At 32.9% G+C, this 10,966-nt stretch overlaps 1 protein-coding gene across 1 annotated transcript; it reads left to right on the top strand.

The window, feature by feature from the left end:
* The first annotated feature begins 442 nt into the window (after positions 1-442).
* Positions 443-2,352, top strand: LOC105789683 (uncharacterized). Its single transcript, XM_052622979.1, has 5 exons — positions 443-573; positions 1,189-1,333; positions 1,433-1,652; positions 1,830-1,945; positions 2,029-2,352. The coding sequence occupies exons 1-5, from the start codon at positions 443-445 to the stop codon at positions 2,350-2,352; spliced, it is 936 nt and encodes a 311-aa protein (XP_052478939.1).
* The last annotated feature ends 8,614 nt before the right edge of the window (positions 2,353-10,966 follow it).

Genomic DNA, 10,966 nt, shown 5'->3' with positions numbered 1-10,966 from the left:
TGGTTGATGAAATGAAATGTCTGTAAATTAATTTGTGAACTTCGGTAATACTCTATAACCCTATTCTGGCGATGGATACGAGTTAGGGGTGTTACATGCAGTATTCTCAAAAGTAGATCTCCATTCTGAGTATCATCAGCTTATGGTTAAGGAAGCTGATATTCGTAAGATGACATTTAGGACTCGTTATAGGAACTGTAAGTTCTTAGTTATGCCCTTTAGTTTGACGAATGCTTCGGCTGTATTTATGGATCTTATGAATCGAGTTTTTCAGTCGTATCTAGATTAGTTCATCGTATTCTTCATTAACGATATTCTAGTGTACTCTAAGACTAAGAATGAGCATGATGAGCATCTTAGAGTAGTGCTTCAGATATTCTGAGAGAAACAGCTCTACGCTAAGTTGAGCAAATGTGAATTCTGGTTGCGAGAGGTAACATTTATGGAGCATGTGGTTTCTACCGAAGGGATCCGAATTGATCCTAAAAAGATTGTGGCTGTGCTTGATAGAAAACAGCCTAAGAACGTATCTGAGATTTGTAATTTTCTGGGTCTTGCTGGTTACTATCGGAGGTTTGTTAAGGGGTTCTCACTGATTGTAGCTCCTCTAACTAAGCTTCTATGCAAGAATATTCCCTTCGTCTGGATTGATGTACAACAATAGAGCTTCGAGAATCTGGTAAAGAGTTTGTGGTTTACAGTGATGTGTCGCAAGTCAGTTTGGGATGTATACTAATGCAAGATGGTAAGATTGTGGCTTATGCGTCCCATCAGCTTAATTTACACAAGGGGAATTATCCGATGCACGATCTCAAGTTAGCCTTTGTGGTGTTTGTATTAAAGATCTAGAGGCACTATCTGTATGGTGAGATGTGTATCATCTACACCAATCACAAGAGCTTCAAGTATCTCCTTACTTAAAAGGAGTTGAATCTTAGGCAGTATCGATGAATTGAGTTGCTCAAAGATTATGACTGTACGATAGGGTATCATCTCGATAAGGGCAATGTGGTGGCCGATGCTCTTAGTCGTAGAGCGATGACTGATTTAAGAGTGATGTTCACTTGTCTTAGTTTGTTTGGGAAAAATAATTAGAGGATGAGTCTCTGAGACTGCTATTTCGTCAGGTTGAGAGTGGCAGTACTTCTGATTTTGGACTAAATAAGGATGGAGTTCTGTGTTTTTGAGGTCAGGTTGTGTATTGAATGATTCTGATCTAAGGCGGTCAATTTTGAGGGAAGCGTATAGTAACCTTTATGCTATGCATCCCGGTGGTAGTAAGATGTATCGGAATCTCTGTGAACTATACTGGTGGCCAAGTTTGAAACAAGAGGTAATGAATTTTGTTGCTCGTTGTCTGACGTGCCAACAGGTTAAAGCTGAGGACCAGTTACCTTCGGGTTTGCTCCAATCTGTTAAGATTCCCTTATAGAAATGGAAACGTGTGTCGATGGACTTTGTTAGTGGGTTACCTTTAACACTCACCAAGAAGGATTCTGTGTGGGTCATCGTGGATCGATTGACCAAGTCTGCCCATTTTATTCCGGTCTGCACGGCCTTTACTGCATTCCATCCTCAGACCGATAGTCAATCTGATAGGGTGATTCAGATACTGGAGGATATGCTTTGGAGCTGTGTGATTGATTTTCGAGGTAGTTGAGAGGATTTTCTACCGTTAGCTGAGTTCGCCTACAACAATATTTTCCAGTCTAGCATCCAGATGACACCTTACGAGGCTCTGTATGGTCATAAGTGTCATACTCCGCTACGTTAGACTGAGTTGGGTGAGTGACGGGTTTTGGATCCTAAGTTGGTTTTCGATACTAAAGATAAGGTTAAACTGATTCGGGATCGTCTAAAGGCGGCTTTTGATAGACAGAAGTCTTATGCAGATCTGAAAATGAGGGATATCGAGTACTCTATGGGTGACTTCGTATTCTTTAAGGTATCTCTATGGAAGAAGGCTCGACGGTTCGGTCGTAAGGACAAGTTGAGCCCTATTTTATTGGGTCGTATCGAATTCTGAAGTGTGTGGGACCGGTTGCTTATAAGTTAGAGCTATATCTAGAGTTGGACCGTATCTATGATGTGTTTCACATCTCGATGTTGAAGTGGTATCGATCTAATCCATTTTACGTTATCTCTGTTGAGGAGATTGAGGTTAGACCGGACTTGACTTTTAAGGTAGAACCGGTTCATATTTTGGATCGAGATATTAAGGTTCTGAGGAGGAAGTCCATTCCGTTGGTTAAGGTTCTGTGGCAAAATCATGGCACTATGGAAGCCACGTGGGAACCTGAGGATTTGATGCGTCAACAGTATCCTCATCTGTTCGGATTAGGTAAATTTTGAAGCCGAATGGTAAGGAGTTAGCTTGCTAGAGGTCTTGTGCTTGAATCCCTGCATGAGCGTGGGTGATAATTTTTCCTTCAGTTGACTGAGAGAGTTTGGATGGGTTTGGAAGCCTGTATAAGTGGATGAGAGAGTGGGAAGTTGAGATTCAGTTGATAGGAGATCATGCCTTAATTTAACGGATTTTGGTTTATTTTTATTTTATTTTATTTTTGTTTTTGTTTTTTCTTTCTTTTCTGTCTCATCCCAATGAAAAATTTTGACATCAGTTTTTCCATTCTTTCTGACATTTCCTTCTTGTTCTCATTCTCTACACCTTTGATTCTTTCTCTCGTTTTCCTTCCCTTTCAAATCTGTTTACATCTTTTGTTCTTCACGTTGCACTCTAGAACTTAGCATTTTTATGTGATTTAGGTAAGTTGTTGATTTATTCTTTTTGTAGTAGCATAGTGATGTAGATAGGGGATCTGATTTCTAAGAAATTTTGTGTAGGAGAAGGCTGTGGAGAAGGGGGTTTTGCTCCGACGGTCTAAACCGCGTTAGTATCTGTTCTTGTCTACGGTAAGTTATGTGCGTTATTTCGGGTTATGTTTTCGATTCGTAGATTGGTTACTAATTTTTCAATGGGATGCTATTTCTTTGGTTTTGGAGGGCTCAGGATTGCTGCAGCATCAAAAATGAACCAGGTGTGTACCCTAAACATGAAAAATCGAAGTTCGACGAAAGCTGAAAAAGGGCATTGTCGATGCCACATGGGCATGTGCTTAGCCGTGTGCGAGACCCGGCCATATGGATGTCATAGGTGTGGCCGTACGCGAGACACGGTCATATGTCAACGATGGTATGGTCATGTGGGCCATACGGGCAAGGCCAATCTAGGCTTATGGGCCCAAAATTTTGAAAACTTCCCTAGGGTTACACGAGTCGTTCCAGTCAACTGTAGGCCTACCATAGGATCGGTAAGGGCTAACCAAACCCTAATTAATGTGACCTGATACTCTAGTAATCTGATCTAAGTAGAAAACTGATATGTATGTCTGACTGTACTATTAAGTATGTATTTATCTGTATACGAGCATGTTAAGCATGTTTATTCTGTTATTTTTGCATCTGTATTATATATCTGTGTTTGGGGTGGGATTTGTATATGTGGATGAAGTGATCTGTACGGCAACCTCTCGCCTATATATTGGCAGCTTGACTGCATATTATCTGTTATGTGTCGCATTTACACAATATGGTGTGTAGGGTTGGCTGGGTGTTTTTAACCGCACATGATGTGATGGGATAGACAGAGATGGTGTGTAGAGGATGGTGGTAGGATTATATACGTCTGATCTGTTATCTGATTCTGATATCTGCTTCTGTTATGAACTTAGGTCCGAATATGTTTCTGACTGTATATGAAATTCTATGTATGTTGCATGACTATCTCTGTTGGGTTACACACTCAGTTTACGAAAACTCACATTTGTTTGTCTGTTCTATTCAGGTAATCAACAGACATAGGCGGGTCTGTAAGATGGAGGCTCAGTGGTTACCACTTGATGAAATTTTTTTCATTATTATTATAAATACGATTTTACTGAAATTTTTGGTTTTCGTGAGAGTTTCTAATTTTTGGACTCTTCGGACTTTTTTGATTGTTTGGTTTGATTTTTTTGGGGTTTGATTGCGTTATGATTTCTAAACTACGATGATTCGACAAAATACCGATTTTACACTAACAAAGGTTAATTTTTGAAAACACGAGTGTGATTTTGTTTTAAACGATTTTCAAACTTTCGCTGCGAATTAATCAGTTAACTTTAAAGAACAAATGGTTTCAGTAATATATATAAATGAATATGTTTTATAAAACTTGGACATTTTATCAATTAACTAAACATTGTTTAATCGAAGTATCATCGACTTCAAAACTCTTTTTCGTAACACTCCCAGATTCAGCCATAATGTCTAGGCCGGGTTTAGGGTGTTACAGTGACGATGCAAAGTTTGCAAATGCAATTCTCAATCATTCAAGCGTAAGTCAGGTGTTAAATAGGGGAATTTTTGTCTATTTCAGGTTAACACATGTTAGACTATTTAAGTTACTTTGAGAAATGTTTTAAGGAGAGCTTTTTCATTAGAGTAATTTTTAGGGTTTAGCTTCTACTTGATTTAGATATAATTTTCTATACTTTTCTTTTTGCACTCAAAGGTATGAAAACCTTTTTGTATCTTTTGATTTTTGCATCAAACTTAAGTAGATTTTTAGTTATTTCTCAATCCAATCGAGTAATCAAGGTTGTGGATTTCATGTTTAAACTTTATTTCAACAATCAAATCGAAGATTTCATCGTGATTTCTAAGCATTTCTAAAGTCTACTATTTTTGTGTGACTTAAATATTTAAATTAACATGAAAATGAATGGGTTTTTTTTGTTGAATATGGGCATGAACTAATTTTTTATTGTAGTTGATTAATTGATTAGGGACTAAATTGAGAGGATTTGGGATAAATTGAATAAATGTAGAAACCAAGAATTGACGACTATAGGTGAATAATTAGATAAGTGAGACCGAGAGGAGACCTTGTCAAGTAAATATTCAATTGTTCCTATTTAATCTAAGTGATATTGAGAGATTAATTGGACTAAATTGTTTAATTGGTTAAGTTAGTGACCGAGAGGTAAAATTAAACTATTAGAGATTTAATCAATTTAGCTCCCTAATCCGAGAATTAGTTATTAACATAGACATTAATCAAATACTACATTTTTTCTAATTATTTTAATTGTAATTTTGATCTTGTTGCAATTCAGTCCTTAGTTGATAAATTAGTTTAATCCAACAATTTCATGGTTTGTTGTACTATGCTTTTTGGATATTAGCTAGCTGGACTCATTAATTTGTATGTGTTTTCTTTGTTAATTCTTTGTATCACCTAATCTCATTTTGGTTCGATCCTTAGAATACTTTGTGTTCCACTGAAACACATAAATTTTACAACTAAACCTATGGCAATTGCATAACATCGCACTTCACTTCTTCTTTTTTTGTAATTTTCTCTACTCGGTGTAAGTATGTTGAGGCACAATCACATTTAAATATTAATTATGCTAAATCATTTTATACGTATAAACAATAGGCTTTTGTGATAGTTACTAGCATTGACAATCTAACATACAATAATCATTGAAAGCCTGAGCGATAAACTCGCAAACATTAGCAAAAATTGTCTCAATTGCATAATTTGAAAGTTTTGTTCTTACACTAATAATTAAAGTACTAACCTTGCAAATGACAGGTTGTGAGTTGGTAACTCACATGTGACTATCTTGTAGATGTATATACTAAAGTCATTTCAAAATATTCACTTGATAGATAAATGGACCCATATTTCTTTCAGAAATGCAAGAAATTCAATCTCAACTTTTGTTAGTTAGGTTCTAATAAATCATTTTCTTTGAGAACAAGCAACACTTGCAAAATGAAGAATCTTGAAGTTCTTTAAAAAATATCCATTTAAATTCCCATCTTGTTGCATCATTATTGATCGGGATGGTCTAACTGATCATGTCAATTAATTGATATATTTAGACTAGTAAAATTGTGGTTTATTATGCATGTGATTTAACCATACTAATATATGCGTAGTACAAACTAAAGGAAAACTTTCCAATACAAAATTATTACCTAAGATAATAGATTTAATATATTGAAACTAATTGTCTTCTTATCCACCGTCTCAATATGGTATTCGTTATAACGTATATATTTTTAAAACATAATAATTTCTTTTAAGACCAACTAGAACATAATGTGTTAATTATTACTTTGTTTCTCTGAATAACAATATGTTAGCTCTTTGAAGCCTTTAATTAAATTTGTACTATGAAAGTTTAACATGTTTTATTGCTACATTGAACATAGGGTAATAATATATTAGCTCTTCGGAGCCTTAAATTAATTATATACCACCAAAGATTAATTTGTTTCATTACCAAACAAGAAACATGTTTTTTATCCCTAAGAATAGCATGCATTGTTGTATCATTTATGAGATATATGTTTCCTTCCTTTAAGGAATATTATTTGAATAATAAAATATTCAGTGTACAACAAGTATATAACCAATGACTTTTCATACATTGAACACATAAGTTATCTCACTTCTTTTAAGGGTTATATTGAGAACTATTGTTGTTCTCTTATTTATCTCTATCTTTTCTCTTCTAGTGGTGAGAAAAATTATTACTAGTAAGATATTCAAGAATCAAGTAATTAGTGTTGCAATCCACAAAAAGATCTGATTCATACTTCAAGAAATTTTATCTTAACAAAGTACATACAAATATGACCATAAGATTGCATACAAATATTAAAATCAAATCATAGAGTTTTATTATTGAATAACAAAATTCCTCAACATGGATTATAGAAATCCTAAAATTGACATGTTAGCATTTAAAATGATCAACATCATAAAGACAATGTCAATATCCCTTTACTATTTAGATTCAACATGATTATCAATATGGTATGCCAAATTTGATTCAACATTATTCTTATTATTCGATTTTGCATTGTCTCTATTCCATTTGATGGAATCTTGATAATGTTTAACTAAATGTTTAGGTGCACGAAAGGTACGCGACTAGTAGTCTTTCATACCACATCGATACATATGTTATCTCCACTCATTGAAGGATTCTCTTGGGAATTCTTGTTCTTCTCTTGTTTATCTTCATTTTTTACTTTTGGTGGTGAAAAGAATTATTATGGCCACCTCCTTGACAATTATTATAGTTCCACCTATCAGATTCATATCCACAGTCATTTTACATATTTCATATTTATCATGTATTGTTGCATTCACTTCAGGGAATGGAGTAGATCTAATAGGACGGGCTTTGTGATTTCCATTAATAGCTCATTATTTTGTTCAATCACAATTAAAAATGATATTAATTTAGAATATTTCTTTGAACTTTTTTTTCATTAGTATTACTACTGTAGAAGCACATTTGAAGCATGGAAAGTAAAAAAAAAAAAGTTCTCTAATAAGTTTTCATTAGTAATATTCTCCCCACATAATTTTAATAAAGAATTTGTCCTAAATACTGTGGAGTTATGTTCACTCACAATTTTAAAATCTTGCAACTTCAAGTGCACCCAATCGTCATGAGTTTTAGATAGAATTATCATATTCCAATAGTCATATATTTCTTTTCAATTATTCCACAATTCAAGAGGATCTTTCACAATCAAATATTTTTCTTTCAACCCTTCATGGGGATGATGACGAAGGAAGATCATGACAGATGATCGCAATCAATGCAATTTCTCATGTAAGACTTGCCACAATTATCATAGATAGTATGATAGAATTCTAATATATATCAACCGATAAATTAAAGAATTCAAATTCCAATCTACCACAAGATTTTATGTGACTAAAGGTGTGCAACCATATTTGGCAAATATGGTAAAATCGCAACAAATTCAAATAAATTGCATGGATAAAATTCACATGTCAAACATCGAAATCTGGCATGATGCAAGAACGTACTAACATTAGTCGATTAAGTCTTAGCTCGATTGGCATGGGTAATGTTGCCAATGTAGGAGGACGTGGGTTCGAGTGCGCAGAAGTGTATTATCCTCCTATATTTGGGTTGGGAAGGGATTATGGGTAGTTCTAAACATTGTGTCAATAAAAAAACAGATATAATCAAAATCTATAATGAGATTATTCAAACAAACAAAAGGAGGAAAGTACTAACTTTTTTTTCATAACAACCATCTCAAGCATGAAATTCAATTTAAAATCTAATCATTCATTTTTTTATCATGATTGATCAATAATGCTCCGATCATAATAAACATTCATTTTTTCACGTCCAAAAATTCTGCTCACGCAATCTTTATTAAAACGGTCATAACTTGATCTCTCAGACTCGAAATTGAGTGATTCAAAGTGAGTTTCGAATGTAAGAGATAGATCATCAAACGCCATGAGACATCTCAACCCAAAAATGTGTGGATCCCATCCAAAAAGTCGTCGCAAGTTTGCTGATTTCCCAATCTTGAAAATTGACAGCTTCGGTGAATGGAATTTAATCAATTTCACCCCATCCGTACATGTATCAATAATATTTATAAATCCATAGTAATAATCATTTATAAAACAATCAAAATTTTTGCGATACAATGCTACCAAACTAAAAGGTAATAATAATCGCCTACACCCAGACCATTCACATTGTACCAAATTCCTCTACTTGTGATTTTTGGCTGTCTTTATTCTCTCCGATGAAACTTGGTTTTATAATTTTTTTGACATAAATTGTCAATTGTCTTTTGAGTGGTTTAAAGACCTTGAAAATAGGGAGATTTAAGTTTAAATCCTTCTAAGAACGGCTAGTTTTTCTTTCACGGAAATTTTCAAATGGCTATGTTGTGGGCTAATGGTAAGGAAGATGAAAAGGAATTTTTGCTCTGTGCCACGGGTTTTCAGACGATAATTTTTTTAGAGAAATTTTATCAGAGTATCGTACTGGTTACATATTATAAAATAATAATAATAAAAAAAAAGAGAAATGGGAGAACAAAGAAAACTGTATATTTTATTAATCAATTGTGATAGTTTGGTTGGAATGTTTAGGTAAAAATATTAGGTTCGAAAAATAAATTTGAACAATAAATTAGGCTTGTTTAAAATATAGGCTGGGTTAATCGGGCTTGAACATTCAAGGCTTTGGCCCGGCCTGACTCATTTTAAGTTTATAATATTTTATATTATGTTATTTTTATATATTATGTAATTTAGAACACATTAAAAAAAATAAACCTATACTAAATACATAATATTACTCTAATGTAAACATTAAAATAATGTTAAGATCACCTTAAAAATAATTTCAATAAATAAAAAATGTATAAATTTATTAAATATTAAAATAAAATAAAATAAATATTTTAAAAAAATTAAAAATAATATGGACGGACTTAAAATGGACTTGGGTTAGTTATCTTTTGCAAATATAGACGGGTTTGAGCAAAATTGTAGACCCAGATTTTGAGTCGGGCCGGACTTGAGTAAGCATAAAGTATGTTAACGTCATGCTTAGGCCCAGCCCGAACCCGACCCATGGTGTGCCACATCATCATAAACCAATTTGCTCTTTGATTTAATGTAGAGAGGCTAATATGCCCATTTTTTAGTAGAAGAGTAAAATGTATACTCCTAATACAAGGACTTCCATAGTACTTTTATTCAATCCTACTCATCCTTCAATTCTATGTCACTTATATAAAAAAATTGAAAAAGTCAAATCATCACTTAACAGCACATATGGATGAAATTTTTAACGAAATGGTTAATTTGCACTCTTTTCTAACGTACAAGGTCTAATTTGTTTATTTTTTTAGTAGATGGGGCAAAATGCAACTCACCTCTTAGTACAGGGGCTTCCATAATACTTTTATTGTTCATAACATTAGATTGATTTTATTTATAAGCTTAAATTACAAAATGATACTTAAACTTTTTTTATTACAGTAGGTACCTAAGCAATACTCCATTACCCAAATTATCTCATTCTTTAAAAATTTTCTTAACCAATCATTTTGTGACACATGACTCTTTCAAATTAAAAGAATAGAATTATATTATATTATATTATATTATATTATATTTAAACTTTTCAAAAAGTCTACACTCTCTCCTCCCTTAATTCTTTCTTCTCTTTTAATGCACATTTAAAAATTTTGTTAGATAACTTTTCTATGCAATCCTCTTACCATTTTTTTACTCAACTTCTTCTCAGTATTTGGATTTTATGCTTATTTGGGGTTTTTCAATTATAGATATTCACCCAACATTAATTATTTTATGCAATATATATATATATATAATAGAAAAGTTATTTTTAAAAAATAATACATAGGATTTGAATCAAGATGAGAATGTAATTGAAATCAAGGTTTCAAATCAGAAAAACACCCTTTGAAATTTGGATTTTATCATTAAAAACTAGAGTTGAATTAGTTTTTGAGCAGTTCTTGAATTTTTCGTCACTATAGCTCTTAGGTGTAGAATAAAATAAATGAATATGCTCATAAAAGTAAATAATATTCAACTTTGTTATTTTTTAAGTTAAAAATTGTCATGTATCACAAAATAATTAGCTAAGAGATTATTTTTAACGGTTGAGGTAGTTGGGTAACATAGTTTAGGTACCACTTTGGGTAACGGAGTATAACTTAGGTACCACTTGTGACAAAAAATAAATAGGTGCTAAGTTGAGAAAATTTGTATAGCTTAGGTACCATTTTGTGGTTTAAGTGAATACTGATTGTTTACGAATCAAACTTGATTGATGTTAATTGAAAACTCAGAACTGAAGTAAAAAAAAAATTGTTGGGGGTTAAGATAAAATTTTTAAAACCAGAGTCGAAACTAAAAGTTTTCTATTAGAACAACTTAAATTTAATTATAAATGGTTAGATGGATAAAAATACAATTTATCTACCGAACAAAGGGGCTAAAGTAATTAAATGGAAATTAATTAAACTTAAAAGGGACTAAAACTAAAATTGAATCACGGGGTCAAAAGTTGAAACCCTT

The sequence above is a fragment of the Gossypium raimondii genome, chromosome 2 (genome assembly GCF_025698545.1).
Source record: "Gossypium raimondii isolate GPD5lz chromosome 2, ASM2569854v1, whole genome shotgun sequence".
NCBI lineage: Eukaryota > Viridiplantae > Streptophyta > Magnoliopsida > Malvales > Malvaceae > Gossypium > Gossypium raimondii.
The sequence above is the reverse complement of the archived record's forward strand: the minus strand, read 5'-3'. Positions and strand labels throughout refer to the sequence as shown.